General features: G+C 40.6%; 1 protein-coding gene across 4 annotated transcripts; it reads left to right on the plus strand.

Annotated features, from left to right (window-relative positions):
* The first annotated feature begins 946 nt into the window (after positions 1-946).
* Positions 947-25,564, plus strand: LOC109895638 (formin-binding protein 1). Of its 4 annotated transcripts, XM_020489507.2 has the most exons (18): positions 947-1,258; positions 2,487-2,602; positions 4,544-4,600; positions 5,092-5,239; positions 6,463-6,525; positions 6,623-6,727; positions 10,108-10,122; positions 13,802-13,930; positions 15,961-16,107; positions 17,505-17,690; positions 18,211-18,393; positions 18,808-18,822; positions 19,109-19,218; positions 19,322-19,454; positions 19,704-19,831; positions 20,193-20,329; positions 22,267-22,425; positions 23,713-25,564. In XM_020489507.2, the coding sequence occupies exons 1-18, from the start codon at positions 1,184-1,186 to the stop codon at positions 23,718-23,720; spliced, it is 1,914 nt and encodes a 637-aa protein (XP_020345096.1). In that variant the 5' UTR covers positions 947-1,183; the 3' UTR covers positions 23,721-25,564. The 4 variants fall into 4 exon arrangements, with proteins under 4 accessions (XP_020345096.1, XP_020345095.1, XP_020345097.1 ...); XM_020489506.2 differs by having other exon boundaries at positions 22,267-25,564; XM_020489508.2 differs by lacking the exon at positions 10,108-10,122 and having other exon boundaries at positions 22,267-25,564.
* Positions 25,565-26,351: the final 787 nt, after the last annotated feature.

Below are 26,351 nucleotides of genomic sequence, written 5' to 3' on the forward strand. Positions count from 1 at the left end.
TATATATAATATTTGCATTGTGAACTTCACCGGACAGATGTTACTCTCCGGTTTTGTGTTGTTGATTTTATTCTGCCACTGAGTGAATTGCCTTTTTGTTGTCACGGCCTTATTGTATATCACGGTGGCGTATGAATTAATGGGTTACAGAGCAAACAATGCAATTTTTTAAAATGTTGATTTTGTTTACACACCGCTACTGTGTGTGTGACAGTTTTCCCAGGTGATGTCATACCTGAGTTAGTTTCTGAGAAGATACCAGATGTCTTGAAGCAGATTGAGAGTCCCTTTGAATTAAATAAAATAAGTCATTGATAGTGCCTAAAAATGCAATTCATGTAGGCTAAGACTGATTAGCAGGTAAATACAAAACAAACATCCGTTTTTGGGGGGTTCAGATGTAGGCCTACTACACATGTCTGATTATTATGATTGCTTTATTGTATAGTTCAACTCAAGGTAATTGATCAGCTCAACCTCTGAATGACCTCTCTGATCCCACAGGAGATAGTTCAACTGGCCAAACATGCACTCCACAGGGCAACAAAAAGCTGTTATCAACCTTAATCAGAGAAAATGATTACCTTATCCATTCAACAGTTGTATTACATTATCCAAGTGATTCATCACATTATCCAGTTTTATTACATTACCCTATCAAATAAAACCATCACAGTAGTAAGTTATTACAGTATCCATTGTTATTACGTTGTTATAGCCTACCAGTTGAAGGGCTACTGCATAGATATGTTGGCCTTATCATATGTTTGTTATTTATAATTATGTTCTACTGTATTTAGTCGCCTACAATTTACAAAGCTGCAACTTTTGGCGTGCCTTACTGGAATTGAACCCGTAATAGTTCCACGTATACACGTACTGTTCAAAAACATATCCACCGTTTTGAGTATCACAAAGCCTATCATTTCGTTGTCCATCACAACAAGCGCTCCAGACTCTACCCGTGAGCAGAGGCTCTAGCAGAGATTTCTATGTGAAGCACGCTGTCATCGGGCTAGGCGGGTGGATGCCCCACATGTAGGAGCAGCAATCAACCCAATATCTGAGGACAAAACACCGTTTGTTATGAGTGAATGCGTCGGTGAAAAGCTACACAAACATTGTGGGATCTTATGACATACGCTGGTACTCAGATACAGGCCTGAATAATATCATTGGACGCATGCATAGAAATCGTGGATCATTTGGAAGAATTTGCACTGAAACGATGAGTTGCAGATGGGGGACAGAGCTGTGGGTAAGTAGAACCGCGGAAGCACGACCGAGTGATAGCGGCGCAAATATATTAGTATATGAAACATGTTTTAACTATTGCTTTAATTTGATGGACAACCTTTGATCTGTTCCGATACAAACGACATGTGGATGGCATTGTCTTGCAACAAGGTAGCGAGCTTAAAGCTCCTGCTGCCATGATGCTTCTCTGCGCGTGCATGCAGCCTTTATTATCGGAGGCATAGTGGCCGATTCTATACTGGGTCGCCTGTTAGACGACACGGTCGGCTACCCCATCTGATTTTACAGTCACTAATTAATATAGCCTACTTTTGTTTTTAACCTCAAGATCTATCCCGCCATACAGGCTACGTTAGAAGCAATAGGCTAGTTGTTTTCAATATCCTACCCCATTAGCCTATTACAATCACTAAGCCATTGCAAATGGGGTCCATACTGTGCACGTACAGCTACACAGCGACTCTAGTAACGTTTAATTTGAAACATTGCCCCCCAGAGCGGTGTTTTAGGCTACGCATTTGGGAATGGGTTTCCTCCGTTGTCTCCCTTAATTGACATTATAGCTGAAATAGCTATTAAAACAAGAACAATGACGAACAGGGCCAGCAGGTTGAACGGATCCTCATACACTACGGTTTTTTCCCGCACATAGAAGGGCCTATTGCAAATATCAGAGAGAGTGACGTCTAAAATAATACATTAAATATGTGTAACGTCATGGAATTTGTTTTTATTTGGAAATGGAAACAATACCTTTAGTTGAAGAGGGCTGTTTAAAAAATTGTTTTTATGCCTACAGGTGTGCACAAATAGGCTATGCATTGCAGAGATGCAAACGTAACCCGCCACTACATATGTTACTTTGAGTTCACAACATATACTATTACACCTCACCAACTGAATGCCAATAGACTTATTATATTCCCAATTTGCCTCCTGTAGTTTAGGTTGTAGGCCTACATACAATGTGCAGAAGTGTTAGCCCACTGTAGCAACAGACATACTGTTTCAACAAAGACTTCTAGACTATATCCCTCTCTAATTGAACCATAATAGCTAATTTCTATACATTTTTTCATAAACATTGCCTCTTGGCTGCAAAATAAATTAGGAAGAAAATACACATCAGAGGTGGTGTAACCTGGTCTAGTTACTGGATGTGAGTTTGGGAATTAAATTGAGGATATGGCTTTGTTTTGATCATGTATTCTTAATCTCTTTTCTTATAGGACCAGTTTGACAACTTGGAAAAGCACACCCACTGGGGCATTGAGTTTGTGGAGAGGTATACAAAGTTTGTTAAAGAGAGATCTGAAATTGAAATCAGCTATGCAAAACAAATCAGGTAAGGCTGGGAAAACATTATCCTCTTCACTTCCCATTTTGATATTGTCATGTCTCTCATGGCTGAGGCGTTGCAGTAGGAGAAGCCTACAGTACGACTAAAACATATGTTTCGGTATGTTTTGTCGATTTCAGTAACTTTGATAAAAGACTACAGAGCCTGCATCACCAATGTCATCCAAGTCATGCCACACTCAAGTGCAACGCATGTCATAAGGTGACAAAATGATCTCTGGTATCCACATTTTCATATACATTTCAGACATGCATACACCAGAGCAAGAGGGTCCAGTGGTACATGTGTCAGCTGTCTCTCTAGTGTATCACTGCACCGTCTTGTTCAGGTGGTTGTCATAATTAAAGAGAATGCCTTCTCAATAACCCCTGGGTTAAACAATGGTAAAAAAATAAAATAAATGTAATGTATGAATTTCAGCCCACTTCAAGCAAACTTCTACATTCGGAGGTGAATGTAACCAGGCCTACCCAAAGGTGGGAGTTTATGTAGCAAGTAGCAACAAAGTGAAGTAGATTAATACAGATACATACAGGCCTTCAACTACGTGCAACCGGAAGTGTAAGCCGGGTAGGCAACGCATTACCATGGTTACTAGGTTATCCACAGCAATGACCCACATTCGTTTTCTTCCAATGGTCTTGGGAGCTTCCCACTGTATAATATGGGGGTATTGCCAGACAGTGATGGTCTCTGACAGAGCAGTCCCCGGGGACAGTGGTTGAGTTGGATCACTGTCTGCCGTGCACTCACCAAGGAATACACAGCAGCAAATCCCTGCATGCATAATCATCAACCTTGTTTCTGGAGATCATATCAAGAGGTTTTCTGCCTCAGCAATAGTGCAGCGATCAGCTCGACTGGATTATTCATTGGGTGTGTTTTGTTCTCCAGCCAGTATCATTGATAATGGCACCATTTTAAGTTGCATATGAAGTGTTTTGTTAAATTGTGTTTTTTTTTCATCACCAACCATAATAGATTTAATTTCTCTACATATGTTAGTTGATAGTACAGTTGATGTAGTATATTGATTAAGGCAACTGTAGACTAAACAAACCAGACTATGGAACGCACAGATTGGACACTGAATGGAGGAATTAAGCCTTCCAAATGATGCAAAAAGCCCCAAAAGACAAGCAGGTGCTTAAAAAAGACTAGAGCAAACAGACAGTTAGGGACTTGTTAGTCATTTTATTTTCAAAGTGTTAACATGAATCTGGGCGTATGGGATTTGTGCCATGTGCTGTGGTGTCAGGATCCAGATTTGTCATGTGGCTGCAAGCAGACAAAAAGAGGCGGCTGGCGCGCCTGGCAATCTGCCTAGCAACACATCAGAATAGATGGTGTGGATCAGAGCACAGGGGGTGGAGGCTACCAGTGGAGGCTACCAGTCAGAGGGGGAGATTGTTTTTACCGCTGTGTCATTATTCTAACCTCAGTTTCTGCTCACGATAGTCCGCTGAGAGGCTGTATAATTACAAATGTAATATTTATCGTTTTTTCTTTCATAAGCGTCATTGTACAGATAGTATGATGATATTTCAAAGGGGAATCTTGCCGTTATGCTTTCATAGTAAGTGTAGGCTCTATCTCTAGTTGGCTGAATCATCCTGAGATTTACTGTACAGCTAAGGGATGACTTCCTGATACTGCCCCTCTAATGCTGCTCTTTCTTGTCAAATCACTCTGTTGTTTTTAGAGATGTGTACATATGAGGCCCAGATGCAGAGGTACACAGAAGATTATCCGTCAATTAGCTTGTACTTTTGATATCCTGTCACTGGGCGTCCCTTTCCCATGAGTACCCAAACATACAATATTTGTGTTTACACATCTCCCTCTGTATTTCTCCACAGTCCCTGATTTACAGTGTACTGTATGTTTTCCACGCCTGTACTGAAATTTGTTCCCATTCCCTAACAGAAACCTCTCTAAAAAATATCAGCCCAAGAAAAACTCAAGAGAGGAAGACGAATACAAGTGAGTGAAATGCATCAAGGATTAATGTTCACAGTATCAGGTTGACCGTGCACATTAATTTGGCTATTATTTTTGTGATGATTGTACAGTCATGTAATTCATATACCATCTCCACTCATTACCGGCTGTTAGTGGGTAAAAATAGCTGTTTTAGATTAACAAGGCTGCATTTTCATGGCTTGCAGCGAAACACTCCATTTCTGCTCGGAGAACACTGTGTAGCTAATGCCAAGAGTTTTTCCACAAGGATTGTCTTTTCATCAAGATGTTATCCTTCATAATACCGGGGAACAGTGGGTTAACTGCCTAGTTCTGGGGCAGAACGACAGATTTTTACCTCGTCAGCTCAGGGATTCGATCCAGCAACCTTTCGGTTACTGGCCGAATGCTTTAACCACTAGGCTACCTGCAGTTGTGATTAAAGTAATTAAATGTGAAATAAGTGAGTGTTTTTAAACACGTTTTGTGGTCACCTCTCGTCTTGTTACCAGGTATACGTCCTGTCGGGCCTTCCTGATGACCCTGAATGAGCTGAACGACTATGCCGGACAACACGAGGTCATCGCTGAAAATCTCACCACTCATATCATCTGTGAGCTGACACGCTATATCCAGGAGCTGAAAGCAGAGAGGAAATCGGTAAAAGAAAAATCCCCTTTCCTGCTCATCGCTCACTTAGTCATGAATTGTACTCTCCCGGATCATGCTCATTGGCGGCTCAAAACTATTTTGAGGCTAGAATACGCAGAGATTATTGATATCACATGATCTGAGCCAAACCAGCCAATCCCTGGTCAACCAGTGGCGGCTCGATGCTTCCAAAAAAATGTTTGAACATTTTTTTTTTATCCCCACTCCCAAAAATCAAATCAGCAAATGCAATTGCTGGAACAGATGCAAATATGTCATTGGTGATTGTCATTGCTCTGTACCACACAGCCAGGGATCAAGCTGAGAATCTGTTATGATGTTGCTCACAATTGTATGCCGCCACATCCAATACATCCCAGGGATGGAACTGGGTCAAGTATCCAGGTCAATGGATTGGGAACATGTTGACCCTACTCCCCCCACCAATCCATAGTAGCCTCAACCAGGTCTCTGTCTGGAGCTGGTGGCTGGAACTAATATGATGGGGGGGGGGGGTGGAATGTACAAACAGCTCTTTTCTCTCCCCCCCCCCACACATAGTTTTGTAAGGCGTTGGTTGTGGCCTTTTGTCTGACAACATGTCTTTGACGATGGCTCAGCTCAGTGCGAGAAGAGTTAATAAAAAATTAAAAAATCTGGACTGCCGTTCGTGTCGGATTGTTTTTATTTTCTAACGTGTAGTGAAGGTAGCTTTCATCGATAGCTCACTCCAATGTATGCTTTTTCATTCATTCAATTCCCAAGCAGAACATGGTGTAAGTTAAATGAGGTCATGCTACCAGGCATTGAACATAAGCTTTGTACATCGCATTCATATTTACTGCTCCTATATTTTGAATTGAACTTAAAACAAAAGCAGAAGTGCCTTTGAGTCTTCATCTTTGAATCCCTTTGAAAGTCGTATTATACACTGTGAGCAGCATTGAATCAGTCAAGAATATGCACATCAGAGTTTAGTTTTGGCTCAGTAGTTTCACTTCAATGCAAAGGCTAAGTAGTGGATTTTATGCCTTTTTGTTGTGGATGTTGTGTGTTTTGTCTAGCTTTATTATTCATCATAAGGAGTATCGTAAGAGCTGCCGTAAGAGATTTACAAGTCTCTTGACTGTCTAGTTATAGATACTAAATTGCTCAGAGGTTAAACCAGAAATGATTCTACTACTGTTTTTAAGTGTTTTAACTTATTTTATTATGTGTTTTTTTTTACCCAGCATTTCCATGATGGCCGCAGAGCTCAGCAACACATTGAGAATTCTTGGAAACAACTGGAATCTGTAAGTGTCCTCCTGATGAGTAGGTTTGAGTAATTGAAGAGATGAATGATATGCGACTGAACCATTCCAACTTGACTTGTGAATTGCCTCTCCTCAGAGTAAACGGAGATTTGAGAGAGACTGCAAGGAGGCGGACCGAGCCCAGCAGTACTTTGACAAGATTGATGCTGACATCAATGTGACCAAAGCAGACGTCGAAAAAGTAAGTTATTGACTGACAATGGGTAGCAGTGTGTGTGGGTGCGTGTGTGTGTGTGTGTGCGTGGGTGACTGCGAATGCCTCGCCTGTCTCTGTGTGTCTGTGCGTGTGTGTGTAAAAGTGCAGCTACTCTTAGTCACCACTCACCCACTCATTAAGCTGTAAGCATGGTTTGCGTGGCAACAGCTTCACTGACAAGAGAGTGCTGTGGCCCTGTTGGAAGTTGGGTTGGAGCCAAATATGAATCACTGCTGGTAGACAGTGGTACAGTGCTTCATGGAGCTCCAGCTATGGGCTTTTCTCATTGTTCCCTCTAAATGTAATGCCTCAGATGGTAACCAAGCTGTGTTCCTGTGCTAGTGTACTGCTGATTCCAAAAACTACTATTATTTCAGTAATGATTGCAGAAAACAGTGATAGTACTTTGACATGTTTATCAGGTATCCGATCTGTCCAATGTACTGTAGAAACAAAGGTAACTCAATGTACAGTGGTGTCAACATGCAACATCCCTGAGCTCAGGAAGATTGATATCAACATTGCCCTAGCTTTCTGCCAGTCGTGAAAGAACTTCCCTAGAATGTTGTTACTGTTGTTACTTTGATAAGTTTGGTATTCTAGACCTTAAGAGTTTGATAATTTCTTACCCAGACAGTAGTCTAGAGACTGTAATCCACTGTTTAGAGTTTATTAAACAACCACTACTAATCCAGCTAATTTAACACAACACTAACCAAAAATATATGGGACAGATGGGGGGGGGGGGGCAAATGTGCAATGTTACAAATATTTGGCCAAATCACATTTAAGTAACTTCAAACCAGGTCATTGAGTTGATTTCAGTTCATTTGGCCATGATATTGCACGGTTGCCTGTATCTGTATAAAGATACAAAAAGTTAGCAAACCTCTTCAGGCGCAATTGACTTTGCGCTGTGAAATGCACCACCTACTGTACACAAGTCAAGAATCTCAAGAAGCTAATATGAACTAAAATAAACCAAATCAAATAACCAAACGCTGGTTGCTTTGGACCCCCCCAACTAAAAAACGTGTCAGTAAATAGAAAGTGACATATCATTTGAAAGCTACAGCCTTTGTCTGTTTGTAGATAAAACTCAAATCTTACTGCTGACAATGTCATAAGACCCCCCCCCCACCCCTCCATAAAGGGCATAAACAATGCGCTATGGTCATATTCATAGAGTATGCAATGTGGATCAAGTCACCAAAAATGCAAACATGTAATATGCCTGGAAAGAATACACCCTGATGGTCATTGTACAGCAATGAATTTCCTTGTCGAGCCACTTTACCTTGTACGCATCCTCCACATGGGCCGTGGATCTACTCGTTTACAATAGGAAAAGTGAATGGGAAAAGAAGTTGGAAATGTCCTCAACTGTCTGTGTCTTGTTTAAAAAATCTCAGTAACTTGAAAGCCATGATTGCGAGGGTAATTTTAAGAATTTAAGAATTTTTAAATCCGTTCAGCGATTCTACCCCAAAACAGACCAAGCGACGTCTTGTGATCTCCTAATGCTATCTAGTAGATGAACTGGCAATCAGAAAGGGGATTTACACCAGTGGATAGGTAGAGACTTCAACTTTCTCCTCATGACAGTGCATTAGAAAAGTATTCAGATCCCTTGACGTTTTCCACATTTTGTTACGGTAGAGTCTTATTCTAAAATGGATTCAATTGTTTTTTCCCCTCATCAATCTCCACACAATACCCCATGATGACAAAGAAAAACACGTTTTTATTTAAAAAAATGCACATTTATAAAAACAAAACAAACAAAAAAATATCACATTTACATAAGTATTCAGACCCTGTACTCAGTACTTTGTTTAAGCACCTTTGGCAGCGATTACAGCCTTGAGTGTTCTTGGGTATGACGCTACAAGCCTGGCACACCTGTATTTGGGGAGTTTCTCCCATTCTTCTCTGCATATCCTCTCAAGCTCTGTCAGGTTGGATGGGGAGCTTCGCTGCACAGCTATTTTCAGGTCTCTCCAGAGATGTTCGATGGGGTTCAAGTCCGAGCTCTGGCTGGGCCACTCAAGGACATCCAGAGACTTGTCCCAAAGCCACTCCTGCGTTGTCTTGGCTGTGTGCTTAGGGTTGTTGTCCTGTTGGAAGGTGAACTTTTGCCCCAGTCTGAGGTCCTGAGCGCTCCGGATCAGGTTTTCATCAAGAATCTCTCTGTACTTTGCGCCGCTCATCTTTACCTCGATTCTGAAAAACATCCCCGCAGCACTGAAAAACATCCCCGCAGCATAATGCTGCCACCACCATGCTTCACCGTAGCACAGGGGTGGTGCCAGGTTTCCTCCAGACTTGACACTTAGCATTCAGGCCAAAGAGTTCAATCTTGGTTTCATCAGACCAGATAATCTTGTTTCTCATGGTCTGAGAGTCCTTTAGGTTCCTTTTGGCAAACTCCAAGCGGGCTGTCATGTGCCTTTTACTGAGGAGGGGCTTCTGTCTGGCCACTCTACCATAAAGGCATGATTGGTGGAGTGCTGCAGAGATGGTTGTCCTTCTGGAAGGTTCTCCCATCTCCACAGAGGAGATGGGAGGAGCTCTATCAGAGTGACCATCGGGTTCTTGGTCACCTCCCTGTCCAAGGAACTTTTCCCCCGATTGCTCAGTTTGGCCGAGCGGCCAGCTCTAGGAAGGGTCTTGGTGGTTACAGACTTCTTCCATTTAAGAATGATGGATGCCACTGTGTCCTTAGGGACATGCTGTCACCCTTCCCCAGATCTGTGCTTCGACACAATCCTGTCTCGGAATTCTAAGGACAATTCCTTCGACCTCATGGCTTGTTTTTTTGCTCTGACATGCACTGTCATCTATGGGACCTTGTATAGACAGGTGTGTGCCTTTCCAAGTCATGTCCAATCAATTGAATATACCACAGGTGGACTCCAATCAAGTTATAGAAACATCTCAAGGATAATCAATGGAAACAGGATGCACCTGAGCTCAATTTCGAGTCTCATAGCAAAGGGTCTGAATACTTATGTAAATGTCGTATTTCAGTTTTACATTTTGAATACATTTGCACACATTTCTAAACCTGTTTTTGCTTTGTCATTATGGGGTATTATGTGTAGATTAATGAGGTAAAAATTGTATTTAATCAATTTTAGAATAAGGCTGTAAAGTAACAAAATCTGTAAAAATCTGTAAATTCTTTCCGAATGCACTGTAACCACTATGTTCCTTACAGTTCAAGCCTTTTTGCAGTCTAGTAATTTATTCAGTACATAAATCATAATTTAAAAAAAATACTTTCACATAATTAGAACGTCTAAAACCTGTCTGTAGTGCTCTGAAACTAACTCAGTGTTTTTGTTTTCTAACATGTCTTAAAGCGGTGCTCTCTCAAGGTAGGTTTACGAGGTCTGTGAGGATCTGTCTCTGTGTTCAATGTATACCCATAGATATAACATTGTCTGTTTCACTCGGAGCATCATTTCAAATTAAGATCTCCAAAGATCTTCTAAGGCTTGTTATGGTTTGGAATGGGTATTTATAGTAAGAAACTGCTGGGGTCGGTTAGTGTGTACAGGATTTCCAAATGATAATTGAGTGAAGACACATCTAAACATATTCATATGCAGTACCAGTCAAAAGTTTGGACACAATGGTTTTTCTTTATTTTTATTTTTAATTTAATCCCCAGTTTAAATTAAACCCCTCCTCTCCCCTGTAACTATTCCCCAGGTCGTTGCTGCAAATGAGAACGTGTTCTCAGTCAACTTACCTTGTAAAATAATGGATAAATAAATCATTGTCTACATTGTATAATAATAGTGAAGACATAAACTATATAATAACACATATGGAATCATGTAGTAACCAAAACATTGGGAAAATAATCCAAATATATATTTTATATTTGAGATTTTGCAAAGTAGCCACCCTTAGCCTTGATGACAGCTTTGCACAATCTTGGCATTTTCTCAAGCAACTTCATGAGGTAGTCACCTGGAATGCATTTTTATTAACAGGTGTACCTTGTTAAAAGTTAATTTGAGGAATTTCTTTCCTTCGTAATGAGTTTGAGCCAATCAGTTGGGTTGTGACAAGGTAGCGGTGGTATATAGAAGATAGCCCTATTTGGTAAAAGACCAAGTCCATATTATGGCAAGAACAGCTCAAATAAGCAAAGAGAAATGACAGTCCATCATTACTTTAAGACATGAAGGTCAGTCAATCTGGAAAATTTCAAGAACTTTTAAAGCTTCTTCAAGTGCAGTCGCAAAAACCATAAAGAGCTATGATGAAACTGGCTCTCATGAGGACCGCCACAGGAATGGAAGACCCAGAGTTCAAGTAACAGCCACATCTCAACATCAACTCTTCAGAGGAGACTACGTGAATCAGGCCTTCATGGTCGATTCACTAGTAAGAAGAAGAAAATTGCTTGGGCCAAGCAACACGAGCAATGGACATTAGACCAGTGGAAATCTGTCCAAATTAGAGATTTTTGGTTCCAACCGCCGTGTCTTTGTGAGACGCAAAGTAGGTTAATGGATGATCTCCGGATGTGTGGTTCCGACTGTGAAGCATGGAGGAGGAGGTGTGATGGTGTGCGGATGCTTTGCTGGTGACACTGTCTGTGATTTATTTAGATTTCAAGGCACATTTAACCAGCATGGCTACAACAGCATTCTGCAGCGATATGCCATCCCATCTGGTTTGCGCTTAGTGGGACTATCATTTGTTTTTCAACAGGACAATGACACAACACACCTCCATGCTGTTTAAGAGATATTCAAACAAGAGGGAGAGTGATGGAGTGCTGCATTAGATGACTTGGCCTCCACAATCAACCGACGTCAACCCAATTGAGATGGTTTGGGATGAGTCGGACCGCAGAGTGATGGAAAACAGCCAACAAGTGCTCAGCATATGTGGGAACTCCTTCAAGACTGTTGGAAAAGCATTCCAGGTGAAGCTGGTTGAGAGAATGCCAAGAGTGTGCCAAGCTGTCATCAAGGCAGAGGGGGCTACTTTGAAGAATAAAAAATCTATATTTATTTGTTTAACACTTTTTGGTTACTACTTGATGCCATATGTGTTATTTCATAGTTTTGATGTCTTCACTCTTATTTTACAATGTAGAAAATAGTCAAAATAAAGAAAAACCCTTGAATGATTAGGTGTGTCCCAACTTTTGACTCGTATTGTATACAGTGCCATGAAAAAGTATCTGCCCACTTTCAGATTTTTGTCGAATTTTGCATCTTTTTTTACACTGAATGTTATTAGATTTTTAACCAAATCCTAATATTAGATAGATAAAGGGAACCTGAGTGAATAAATACCACAACATTTGGATACTTATTTCATTTATTTAATAAACAATGCCCCTGTGTGATAAAGTAATTGCACCCTTACACTCAATAACTGGTTTTAACACCTTTTAGCTATAATGACTGCAACCAAACACTTTTTTGTAGTTGTTAAAGAGTCTCTCACGTGGCTGCGGATTAATTTTCTTCCATGCAGTTCTGCTTTAACTCAGCGACATTTGTGGGATTTCGAGCCTGAACCACTCGTTTCAGGCCCTGTCACAACTTCTTAGTAAGGTTTAGGTCTGGACTTTGAGTAGGCCTTTCCAAAACATTAAATGTGTTGCTTTTCAGCCATTCTGATGTAGACTTGCTTGTGTGTTTTGGATCAGTGAGGAAAACCAAACACTGCACTCCACGGAAAGAATCTCATACCGACAGCCAAGCATGGTGGTGGTAGTATGATGCTTTGGGGATGCTTTCCTGCCTCAGGACCAGGATGACTTGCCATCATTGAAGGAGCCATGCATTCTGCTCCGTATCAGAGAATTCTAAAGGAGAACGACAGGCCATCCGTCTGTGAGCTTGAAGCGCAGCTGGGTCATGCAGCAAGACAATGATCCAAAACACACAAGCAAGTCCTCGTCAGAATGGCTTGAAAGCAATACATTCTAATTTTTAGAATGGCATTGTAGCAGGACCTCAAACAAGCAGTTCATGCTTGAAAACCTCCAAAATTCCTCCAAAGTGACGTAAGAAACCGATCATGAAATACAGGAAGCATTTGGTTGCAGTCGTTGCAGCTAAAGGTGGTTATTGAGTGTAAGGGGGCAAAAATAGAGAAAATCAGAAAGGAGGCAAATACTTTTTCATGGCGCTGCGCACAAATAACAAATACTGTATAGACACAAATAAAATGCATAATCGCTGAGATTGTAATCTCTCGTGGACAGATATACATAAATATAACTGATACCCTAGAATCTGTCTGGAAGGAGTGGGATTGGTGAGATAACGAGCAGCAGTAGTTCCAGTGTTTGTGTTTTTCATCACAGGTTATTTGCACACATCGCGATTTCAACGGTGTTATCATCTTTGGAATTTTGGAAGAGGAGGGCACATTCGGGCCCCGTATAGAGAGCAAATGGAGCTCTTCATTATGGTTCCCTTCCTCGTTCTAGCATCTCTTCATCTCTTCTCTTAACATGTATGGAACCAGAATTTATTCGAGCAGCTGACCAATTACATGAGATTTTAGTTCAGGGTTACCCAAGATTATTAAGAATACTGTTAGGCATACAAAATGTTACCCTTCAGTTTTGTTTGTTTACTTTGAGTCTTGTGTTATGAAGACAGTCTTCAACTGTCTGCTGAAGCAGCACATAGATCTTGTCCTGTCAGTGTACAGTGTGTCTCAGTGCTCATACTGTATGTTTGTGGGTTATGTGCATGCAAAATGAGCCCTTTTGTGTTTTTCTTTTGTTCTTGTTGTTGTTTGTTATGGTCGATGTTTCCATCATTTTGTCATTGTAAACATTCAATATGGATTGAGGTGTCGCACTACTTGACACTAACCAATACTTTTGACTTCCCCCACCCCCCAAAAAATGTCTTTTTTATAGTTTTGTGAGGAATCATCCTGTTGTTGTTATGCGTGTTAACACAAAATGTGCTTTGTTAGAGTTCTGTTGATCTTTGCAGGGTTTACAGTCCCACTTGGTGGTGTGTGAATCGTTAATCCATCTCTGAACCTCTTCTCTGTATACAGGCCAGACAGCAGGCCCAGTTGAAACACCAAGTGGCAGAGGACAGCAAGAATGAATACCTCACCTACCTGCAGAAGTTTAACAAGGAGCAGAATGAACATTATTATAACCTTATACCTCACATCTTTCAGGTATTTAACCTCACAGTACTAATTGATTGGTTTTATATACAGTGCCTTCAGAAAGTATTCACACCCCTTGACTTTTTCCACATTTTGTTGTGTTACAGCCTGAATGTAAAATTCACTGATCTACACACAATACCCCATAATGTCAAAGTAGAATTTCTGAAATTCATAAAGAAATTAAAAGCTGAAATGTCTTGAGTCAATAAGTATTCAACCGCTTTGTTATGGCAAGCCTAAATAATTTCAGGAGTAAAACATTTGCTTAACAAATCACATCATAAGTTGCATGGACTCATTCCGTTTTCAAAAATAGTGGTTAACATTATTTTTGAATGACTACCCCATCTCTGTACCCTACATTTACAATTATCTGTAAGGTCCCTGAATCGAGTAGTCAAATTCAAGCACAGATTCAACCACAAAGACCAGGAGTTTTTTTTATGTATCACAGAAAAAGTGTAGCGATTGGTAGATCCTAACTCAGTTGTCAGAGAGCAAGGAACCCGCTCATGGATTTCACCACGAGGACAATTGTGATTTTAAAACAGTTACAGAGTTTAATGGTTGTGATATGAGAACTGAGGATAAATAAACAACAGTGTAGTTACTCCGCAATATTAACTTACATGATAGAGTGGAAAGAAGGAAACCTGTACAGAATAAAAGTATTCCTAAAAGTGCATCCTGTTTGCAACAATGCACTTATGTAATACTGCAAAAAATGTGCTGAATACAAAGTATTATGTTTGGGCAAATCCGACACAACCCAACATTGCCTACCACTCTTCATATTTTCAATCATGGTGGGGCTGCATCATGTTATTGGTATACTTGTCATCAGAAAGGACTATAGAGTTTTTAGGATATAAATAAACTGAATACATCTATAAGCACAGGCAAAATCCTTGTGGAAAACCTGGTCCAGACACTGGGAGACAAATTCACTTTTCAGCAGGACAATAATGTAATATACAAGGCCAAATCTATACTGAAGTTGCATACCAAAACAACATTTAATCTTCGTGAGTGGCCTAGTTACAGTTTCAACATAAATTGACTTGAACATTTATGGCAAGACTTGAAGATGGCTGTCTAGCAATGATTGACAACCAACTTCACAAGCTTGAAGACATTTTAAAAGAATATTGGCAAATATACACTGAACAAAAATATAAACGCAACATGTAAATCAGGGATGCACGATACATCAGTAAGCATATCGGAATCGGACGATATTAGCTAAAAATGCCAACATTGGTATCGACCCATGTCTAGTTTAACGCCGATGTGCAAAACCGAAAATGAAGGTAAATGAAATATAGCACAACACAGAACAAAAGCCGAATAATACTAAGCATGCCAACAACCTAACAAGTTCAAGTCGAGCAGTCATTTGAAAGAGTAAGAACATATCAGCGAGACAACTCAAAGGCGAAATCCATTTAACGCCAAGATAATGGAATTCAATCAACTATTCTCTGTCCTGGATGATGTTGGCTTTTGCTAACTGATTTCCTTTTATGAACTGTAACTCAGTCAAATCTTTGAAATGGTTGCATGTTGCATTTATATTTTTGTTCAGTTTAGTATAATCCAGGTGTGCAAAGCTCTTAGAGACGTACCCAGAATGACTCACAGCTGTAATCGCAGTCAAATGTGATTCTATCATGTAACGACTCAGGGGTGTGAATATCTAAATGACATATTTCTGTTTTTCATTTTAAATCAATTTGGGAAAAACTTTGTCGTTATGGGGTACTGTGTGTAGATTAGTGAAAAATATATATTTAATCCATTTTGAATTCAGGCATTAACACAACAAAATGTGTGATACGTCCATGGGTATGGATGCTTTCTGAAGGCACTGTAGTTATACAGTAGCACTTGCAGGCACTCAAAGTGCTTCAGGGAGAAAACATTATTTACCAGTATTCACATCCACACTATTTACAATATAACTGATGTGTATGTGATTAGCAACTCATAATTCTATTTGAAGGTACAGTAATCAAACAATGTTTTCTTTGTTGCAGAAAATACAGGAGATGGAGGAGAAAAGGATCGAGAAAGTGGGCGAGTCTATGAAGACTTACGCAGAGGTCAATCGGAAAGTGTTACCTATTGTTAGCAAATGTTTAGATGGCATGACCAATGCAGCAGCATCCATCGAGCCAACAATGGTGAGTAGCCTAGTGCCTGTGCATAACATGGTTCTTGTTATGTACAGTCATTTTACATAGTGACAAACTGTGTGGAACGTGCACAGACAAATCTGTTGTACATTTTTGTGACATTATTTCTATACCAAAGTGTAGAGAGAATGTGATTGCCGTCATCCATTGTTCTATTCGCAGAAGCAGTAAAGGGTTAGCAGACCATAGGAGGACATAAATTATTCACACCTTCAAAACGCTTACTTTGGCAGTTTTATTAATGGTCTCCACTTTCACATTAATGAGAATTGTTGCTATGCAAAGTCGCATACAGGTGTCATTGGGTGTTTTCGCCGATAGTGACAGCGGAGTCACCGATAATGATAGTTTTATCCTATACCGCAAAGGAATCAAGATGTTGGGCATTCATTGACATATGCCTTACTGGTGTTAAAAATAAATGCTTTAGTCTGGACTGTATAAAGTGTCTCAGACTAAGAGTGTTGATGTACAATCAGGTCCCCCTGTCTATTGATTATAACTAAGGTAAAGCTGATCCTAGATCAGCACTCATACTCTGAGACGCTTTCTGTGGTGGGTTTCAAGAGCCATGCCTTTGCTATAATTGTGTCTTCCTGCGCTTCAAAGGGGAGTTTAGGTCGATTCCACTTCAGCGGGAGCAGAAAAGATTTGTATGTATCACAAACCATTTTTTTTGTAAATCATGATGAGTGGGAGTTTTAGGCCTTTTTTAGACCTAAACACAACTTGATACATGCTCTAACATATGGCGAGGGCATGTATGTCTAGATTCTGATAATACACATTTTAACATTAATTTATTAAACATAAAAATATTAATAGGAATATCTCAAAACTACCATTTTTTATTTTTCTTATTTTTAGACATATTGTTTGCAACAATATACTCTTCAAAACAGATCATAGCCCTCTTTTGGGATTGGACAAATCACCAGCAGAAGGAGTTCCTGTTGAATAAAAGAACCTAGACATACTCCTTTAAGAGCACACTAAAAGGAGTATAATGACACCAAGGTGTTGCCTGTATCATGTACACTTCACAGTCTTACAGAAGGCATGTTTAGGCCTAAAATGGCCAATTCCATCATAATGTTGGTTTGTGATGCAAATGTCAAAAGTATTTCAAGTCCCATGAAGTTTCTATGTGAGTATATCCAGAACAATCTGAGATACCAAAAATATTTCCTGCTCCTGCTGGGGTGGAATCGCCCTTTTGCATGTCGCAGTTTTGACATGGGCTTTCGAGAGGAATACTTCCACTTTAAAGTGCTAATTATTTCCTTCTGTTTGGTTCAGTTTGGTGCCTTCAAGCTGAAATACATTTGGTGAATATTCATAATATTCCATCTATTATAGATGAATGAAATCACTTCCCCCAACAGGATACCAAGCAGGTGGTGGAATCCTTCAAGTCTGGCTTCGAGCCACCTGGCGATGTAGAAGTTGAGGACTATAGTCTGTCTATGAGGCGGACCGTGTCAGAGTCCAGCTATCTGAATTCGCGGGGGGAGGGCAAGCCCAGCCGCAGCAACAGCAGGGGCAAACTATGGCCTTTCAAGAGAAACAAGGTAAGAATAACACCTTCAGTCCACAATACTGCCCTCTACCTACTGTACTGTAATAGCCAGGGCCAAGTTCGGCAGGGCACCGCGTTGTGGAAGGTTCAGACAGAAATACATGTTGTAGATAGAGCACACGTCTCTCTGACATGAAAAAAAGGAATCCTGTTGGCTCTCTTCATGACATTTCTACCTGAAATGTTCCATAATGTGGACTGAACGGGGCACAGACGTCTGCCTAAACTGGAGAGTGTACATCTTTGTAATATGAAATAAATGCTTGTTTGGAAGCACAATTTATCTAAACGTTCAACTCGTGCTCGAGCAGTGTTCTCTCGTCGTCGCACAATGACATGCTCATACTCTGTACATGCTCTTTTAATCACTGCTGTCTTAAGTGTTAGTAACCAGATTCTTTCTGTTGTCCTTCGTTTCATTATTATTATTATTTAAAATAATGTTTGTGTGTTCATTTTCCTAATTTTATTTATTGTTTTGTTCCATACCGCTCCATGACCCTTACCCATAGCTCATGTCTTTGTTAGCTTCCCCACGCCAACCACCTCCTCCCCCCCCTACCTCCCCATCACCCGGTGCCGTGCCCAACGGCCCCCAGTCTCCCCAGCAGCCCAAGGAGCCCCTCTCCCACCGCCTCAATGAGTTCATGACCTCCAAACATAAAATGCAATGTTTAAGGAGTCTGACACGCGGGGTAAGTTGATTTTGTACGGGCAGATTGACTCTTAAGACATTGATGTGGTGACTAAGGGCTACTGATAGTGGCTCCTGCTATTGCTCATTCCCTTTGAATGGGATCCGTCCGAGCCTACTACCTGCAGACAATAATTAGAAAATTGTGTGTATTCTGGCACTGTGTTCTTTTCCAATCTACGAATGGTGTGTATTCATTTTGTTCATTGTTTAACATTTGTTCATACTGTAGGTGGATAAAATATAATGCTGCCAATGGTGAATGAACTGTTCAGACTGACATGGCGTCTATCTTAATATCCACAACCCTTCATTGCTGCTTGTGCTTGTACAGTTTCATACTTCCGTCTCAAAGTTTCAAACATATGTTGACATTGTGTCTTTTTCGTCCCATTGTCTCCCCTCACTTGGAAAGCTTTCTCTCAAGCTGGTAAGCATGACTGGTTTCCTAACTCTTCAGATGGTTGATGACTATATTGTTTTGTAGTGCACACATTACAGGTACAATCTAGATCACTATAGAGAAAAATTGCTCAAATACGCTCAGATCTCATTGTTGATGATAACAAAATGAAGTCAATATAAAGACATTGAAAAAAACATATATAAAACAATATAAAGTCACTTCTCCATGGTGTTAGGCTTCTTTAATAGGGTTATGTATGTATGGGTGTTGATTTGTTTGTTTGGTGGTTTGTTTGTTTGTTTTCCCATAGGGTTCTGGCCCTGAAGATTGTAGTCACCTGCCTCCTGAACAGAGGAGGAAGAAGCTCCAGGCCAAAATCAATGACATCAACAAGGAGCTACAAAAAGAGGTGGATCAGAGGTAGAGTAAATGTGTGAAAGTCCAATTGTGTCTCGGATCAACTCTTCAGTATGAATGCCTGTTCATTCTGAATGTGACAGAGCTGTTCCATTTTGTGTTGTAGGGATGCTCTGACTAAAATGAAGGACGTGTACGTGAAGAACCCACACATGGGGGACCCCAACAGCGTGGACCCACGATTAGAGGAGATCGGACAAGATATTGACAAGTTAGAACTGGAATCAAGGAAATATGAAGTAAGTTGAACTGTTACACAAGGTTTATGTCAATGCCGGTTAGATATTTCGTGTTTGTCTAGGGGTAGTGCTGCCAACTGCAGGCTCCAGACTAAAATCTGGGTTTGAATCCCTTGTCTGACACTTTCACCACTGTCTTTCCCCTGATCTGTCTCTCTTTCTCATTCCCGATCTCTATCAAAAATATTCCACTAGTTTATGTGCAAATCATGTATTGTTGAGTCGAAACCTTTTGATGTCTGTCCACAGGCCTGGCTGCTGGAGGTGGAGACAAGGTTAGCAGAAAAGAGTGACCCACACAGACGACAAAGTGGATTGTACGAGTCCAACGCTACTACACCTGTCAACAACAACTGTGCACCTGTCAACCGAGAGAGGTAGAACAAATGTGCTCATTACTATAGCTCAGAATCAGTGGACCAGCAAACTGAAAAACCACAACCAAACCTCGCACTAGCTAGCTAACAATGTGTGTCACAACAGAGAACTAAACGATTTGACTGAAACTTCTTTGGGGGCTTGTTGCACATGATTTATTATGCTCTAAATAAAACTAACGAGGACTGTCTATTGACTCAATGTATGCTTTTTAACACAGCTCTAAATGGATTGGTTTATGGATTTGACACACTTCTCACCAGGGCCATATAGGCAACCTTTTACGATATGATATTTGGGTTTGCACATACAATATCCATGTTGTTGGTCTTTAACTGTTTGTCGTCTTTATGCGGTTAGCCCGGACGGCAGCTATACAGAGGATCATAGCACAGAGCATCACCTCAAATCTCGGAGCACCGACTTTGATGATGACTTTGATGACGAGGACCCACTCCCCACTATCGGAACTTGTAAATCGCTCTACCCTTTCGAAGGTACGCCAATGCCCCCTCTGAAAATACGTGTTGTTGTTAGATTGGGGTTTGTTGTACTGTTCAGAACATATGTCTCACCTGGTTCAAATAACAGGGAAGGGGCTTCTTCCGTCATGTACAGTTCATGTACAGTTGGGTTAAAACATTTCCCTGCAGGTAAAAAATAAAGTGCTGTAAAGAGGATGACTCATTGAGGCGTATTCTGAAATTTCACCTATGTATGCCATTTACATACAGTTGAAGTCGGAAGTTTACATACATTTAGGTTGGAGTCATTAAAACTGGTTTTTCAACCACTACACAAATGTCTTGTTAACAAACTATAATTTTGGCAAGTCGGTTAGGACATCTACTTTGTGCATGACACAAGTAAATTTTCCAACAATTGTTTACAGACAGATTATTTCACTTATAATGCACTGCATCACAAGTCCAGTGGGTCAGAAGTGCACATACACTAAGTTGACTGTGCCTTTCCAACAAGTTGAAAAATTACAGAAAATTATGTCATGGCTTTAGAAGCTTCTGATAGACATAATTTGAGTCAATTGGAGGTGTACCTGTGGATGTATTTCAAGGCCTACCTTCAAACTCAGTGCCTCTTTTCTTGACATCATGGGAAAATCAAAATAATTCAGCCTTGGGAGCAATTTCCAAATGCCTGAAGGTACCACGTTCATCTTCACCATAGGACCACACAGCCGTCATACCACTCAGGAAGAAGATGGGTTCTGTCTCCTAGAGATGAACGTACTTAGGTGCAAAAAGGGCAACTCAATCCCAGAACAACAGCAGAGGGCCTTGTGAAGATGCTGGAGGAGACAGGTACAAAAGTATCTATATCCACAGTAAAATGAGTCCTATATCGACATAACCTGAAAGTCCACTTAGAAAGGAAGAAGCCACTGATCCAAAACCGCCATAAAAAAGCCAGACTACGGTTTGCAACTGCACATGGGGACAAAGATTGTACTTTTTGGAGAAATGTCCTCTGGTCTGATGAAACAAAAATAGAACTGTTTGGCCATAATGACCATCGTTATGTTTGGAGGAAAAAGGGGAAGGCTTGCAAGCCGAAGAACACCATCCCAACCTTGAAGCACGGGGGTAGCAGCATCATGTTGTGGGGGTGCTTTGCTGCAGGAGGGACTGGTGTACTTCACAAAATAGATGGCATCATGAGGGAGATATATATATATATATTATATATCCATTATGTGGATATATTGAAGCAACATCTCAAGACATCAGTCAGGAAGTTAAAGCTTGGTTGCAAATGGGTCTTCCAAATGGACAATGACCCCAAGCATACTTCCAAAGTTATGGCAAAATGGCTTAAGGACAACAAAATCAAGGTATTGGAGTGGCCATCACAAAGCCCTGACCTGAATCCTATGTACATTTTGAGGGCAGAACTGAAAAAGTGTGTGCAAGCAAGGAGGCCTACCAACCTGACTCAGTTACACCAGCTCTGTCAGGAGGAATGGGCCAATATTCACCCAACTTATTGTGGGAAGCTTGTGGAAGGCTAGCCGCAACATTTGACCCAAGTTACACAATTTAAAGGCAATGCTACCAAATACTAATTGAGTGTATGTAAACTTCTGACCCACTGGGAATGTGATGAAAGAAATAAAAGCTGACATAAATCATTCTCTACTATTATTCTGATATTTCACATTCTTAAAATAAAGTGGTGATCCTAACTGACCTAAAACAGGGAATTTTTACTAGTATTAAATGTCATGAATTATGAAAAAGTTAAAATGTATTTGGCTACGGTGTATGTAAACTTCAGACTTCAACTGTAGGTTATTGCTAGATGATTACAAACAAACTTGGTGCAGCATAGGCTTTTTGTGAACGTAATATTTTAACACACTCTTCTGTAAAATAACAATAACTTGGCGTTTTACTTTCTTGTCTCTCCTTCTCAGGTCAGAATGAAGGCACCATTTCCATGGCCGAGGGGGAGCTGCTGTATGTCATCGAGGAGGATAAGGGTGACGGGTGGACGCGGGTGCGCAGGAACGAGGATGAAGAGGGATACGTTCCCACATCTTACATCAAGGTCTTTTTCGACACAAATGCCAAAGGTGCTATGACATACATATAATTGTCATTTTATGAGATGGGCAATGGGTGGACAAACATATACAAAAATCTCTTTGACATTTCAACCCCCCTGAAGTTTCCGAAATATCCAAGAATCATTTTGGAGACGGAACTCGCAGAACAACGGACTGTATTTACATTTGTACTTGTGCTTTTTACCTTCTACCATCTGGCACCCGTTCAAACTCATTTTGGAGAAGTCTTTGTTTGTGTGTATGAACAGGTGTGGATGTGATAAGTTGTCAGAACCAACTCGACACCGCTGTCGATATCAGCTACACCTTGCTTCTAGCACTAATAGTAATAACCAGATGTCAATTTCTTGATTTATTTGACCAACAAATTTAGATATGTACAGTAAGGTTTCTCATATTAGAAAGCATTGCATCTAAACATATCAATTCCTCTTTGGAATAGCTATTATTGCATGCCTAAAGACAGACTCATGGTATGCAGGTTATGCTCTTCCAGCCTCCACTGCGTTGCATGCACAGTACATAGTATATCTGCCCTTGAGCAGCGACCATCATTGCTGTAAGCTTGCGAAGCAGAGAGGCAAACTAAATCAGCTGTTGCATGTGGACATGTTTCAAAGTATCAAAGAGAGGACATGCCTTTTTTACAGAGTAAAGCAAAAAAACAATGTGATAGTTAGAAAAGGACACTGCTTGCACGTTGTCTTGATTAGCAATAGTACGACATACGAGTGTATTCCCTTCTACAAGCTGTTGGACCTCCTCCAAAATCTGACAAAGGGGCTTCATTAAAGCGCCTAAACTACTGAATGTCGCGCTAAGTTTACAGTGGTGTTCTCGACAGATAGACACTCATTTCATTCTGAGACGCAAGGTGATGCACCCGCCATTCCATAATTGGCATGATATTGATTTATTGTTTTATAATGATCAATCTATCCCTGCTTTATTTGATACTGAGTTGTTCTGCATGCTTGAACCAATTGATAAGACAAATTAAGTCAAATCAGAGGAGCATAGTATTGTAACCAGGTAGTATTTCTGTTTTGAAAATGATTAACACATGTAACCTCGAGTTTTCTGTCTTTAATTTGCCGTTGACGTTCAGAATCACGCTCTCGAGCAGCATAGACTCGACTGTATGCACACGTAATCTGCCAGGATGATTGTCAGAATGTGAAGGAATGTCATGGATTTACTTTCGCTTCTCTTAATGCATCACCACTAACATGTCTTGTGTGATTTTTGTTTGTTTGTTTGTTTGCTTTTTTGTTTGCTTTTTTCTTATTGCAGATTCCTAAAAGTCTTTGGCTCGCACAGGGATGGCAGGGCACAGGTCCTTGCGAAAAAGCGCCCTCCTCTTAAAACTGTAGTCAGAGAGACGACAGACTAAAGGGACAAAGTTGCAAGGCAGTCCAATTTGCGACCCAGTACAGAAATCCATTGCGGGTTTCTATTGAATGGATCAAAAACAACACACATTGCGGGGCAACCACCATTTCTAGTCATTTTCCTCTTGATTGTTTCTGCAAGCTTGCTTCTTGTTTTTCTAACTGGAGATAAGTATCATGTTGTGGGCTGCTTGCTGTTCTACTGTACCTTGGCCCCCAGGGGCGGTACTTGTTTCAGGGGAGAGGAGTCTGAGACAGCCTTGTTACACATTGGTGGCTATTCTAAACCTGCATTTCAATCTATCGTCACAACAAACTCTACACCGTAGGAAAATACTTATGGAAAATACCGCTACACTTTGGCTGAAATTCCATTGGTTAATTCCCATGGTGAAGGAAAAAAAAGCCATTGTGTCTGCGTCACGAAAAAGCATGTTCACAGTAATGTCAATCAGACAAAACGGAAGAAAACAAAGCTCATTATAAGGATACATTTTTCTTGGCACTGGAACGATGTTGCTGCTTCTCCAGTTGGATTCAACACAGTAAACGCCTCACAATTACTGTACACACCCATGTACGTATTTTGGGGTATATAGATTATATACTGATCACACATAAATTACACTGATTGCTGGGTTGAAACACATCTGCAGAAATTTGTTGAGCACCAATTTGACTTTTGACTTTTAGTTGAAGTGCATTGTGTCTGACTGGAGCACTCAGTGCAGGTTTACAGGTTGGCATACAATCTGAACGAAGATCTCACTCCTTTGCTCTCTCCTATTGTCTTGCAATACGCACATGAGTGTCAGCTCCTCTCTCTGGCTACACCCCCACACAGGCAGTAGCCATGGTGATTGTCGCACAACTCTCTTTCTCCGTCTCTCACCCTTCTCTCTGTTCTTTTTCTCTCTTTTTCTGGCTACTTGTGGTGGAGGTAGCTACTCTTCGGTTGGCGCTGTGTTTCTCTACGCATGCATGCTTGCCCTGTCTTCTTGCCTGTGCCAGTCCTGCAGGGGGGGAGGGGGGGGGGGTCTCTATTACGTTAACTCATCATTTGTGGTGTGTTATCTTCTTTCCTTCTTACCCTGTGTTTGTGCCTGTGGTTTTGTGATTTTATATTTTGGGGGGTATTATTCTTTTGTCAATGCATGTCCACTTTGCTTTCCCCTCGAATTCTTGATATGTCCATGCCGTTTCTCTTCCGGAGAGACACCGACAGTTTCATATCTCTCTTCTGTTTAAAAAAAAAAAAAACGTTTTAAAGCTTCTTTTAACCGAGGTTAATCTAGGAGCGGCTTCTCTTTACATTAGCTGGTTACCAACTCAAACTGACAAATTGAGGTATTCGTACGTCCATTGATAAAGAGATGCAGTACATATTAGCGAACTGAAGTCTCAGTGTATTCTGTAAGTATTTTGTGCTTTTGAATTCACTGTGTACTGTTCCTTTGAAAACGTACCTGTATACTGTATATAACTGGTGTGAAAGCAAAGTTTGTTTCTTGACCGTTGACAGTAATGATGTAATTATACTCTGGTGTGTGTGATATGTGATAACTATATGCTAAAGCTTGGAATCGTGTCTTCATTTTTCATTTATTTTATAGTAAAATAATGCCTGTTTATTTCTTTTGAGAAGAACAATACCTCTTTGTTATTGTTGGGCTTTGTTTCTCCTGGAAATGTTATCTGAAGTCTAATATACCATGTTGGAGTTTGGAAATAAATTGAAATATGAAGTGGGGGAAAAAGGGACGTGTTACTGTGGAAAAGCATACAACGGCTGCGGTAGTGATGTTTTGCTGACATACAGTAAGTGCACTGTGAGGTTCTGCAGACTAAATGATGAATGTTACAGATACATACATTACCATCACATCTTTCTGTCATTACAACTCGTTCTAACACTTCAGCCCACTAGATGGCATATTTGTCACAGCAAATTCTTCTGAGTTGCTGGTGCTTTCCTTGCGAGAGAGTGTGTGTGCTCAATTGCATGCTTACGTTCTTGCTTAATTATTTCGCCACCCCAAAAAAATGAATTTGCTCAACATGCACATCACATACTGTACAGTTAGTACAGTATCTTGTGACTGATACGCGGATAGTTCTCATGTGTCAATTCTCTCGTTGGATACTCTTCACACTATTATGGCTGAACCATACTGTGCTGGCTTGGATATTTAGTTTTCACATTTGTATTTGTTTTATCATGGGTCCCCATTAACTGCTGCCAAGGCAGCAGCTACTCTTCCTTGGGTCCAGCCAAATTAAGGCAGTTATACAAGTATACAATTAAAAACATGACATTACATTTCACAAGAGATGAAGTGTGTGCCCTCAGGCCACTACTCTACTACCACATATCTACAACACAAAATCCATGTGTGTGTGTGTATGTTATCACATTGGTCAGTAATTAGTTCAGCAGGTGACAACTGCTAGGCCACGATAAAGTTAGGAACTTCTTACATCACTTCCTTCATTTGTTCTCGATTAGATTTGAATGTTTGGGAATGCAATGGGCTTCAGGAA

This window comes from Oncorhynchus kisutch, linkage group LG8 (assembly GCF_002021735.2).
Source record: "Oncorhynchus kisutch isolate 150728-3 linkage group LG8, Okis_V2, whole genome shotgun sequence".
NCBI classification, from domain to species: domain Eukaryota; kingdom Metazoa; phylum Chordata; class Actinopteri; order Salmoniformes; family Salmonidae; genus Oncorhynchus; species Oncorhynchus kisutch.

Coding starts and splice junctions, on each gene's coding strand:
- LOC109895638 (XM_020489506.2), top strand. CDS start 1,184: ATGCATAGAAATCGTGGATCATTTGGAAGAATTTGCACTGAAACGATG. Junction 16,108..17,504: donor CATCCATCGAGCCAACAATG/GTGAGTAGCCTA, acceptor TTCCCCCAACAG/GATACCAAGCAGGTGGTGGA. Junction 20,330..22,266: donor ATCGCTCTACCCTTTCGAAG/GTACGCCAATGC, acceptor TCTCCTTCTCAG/GTCAGAATGAAGGCACCATT.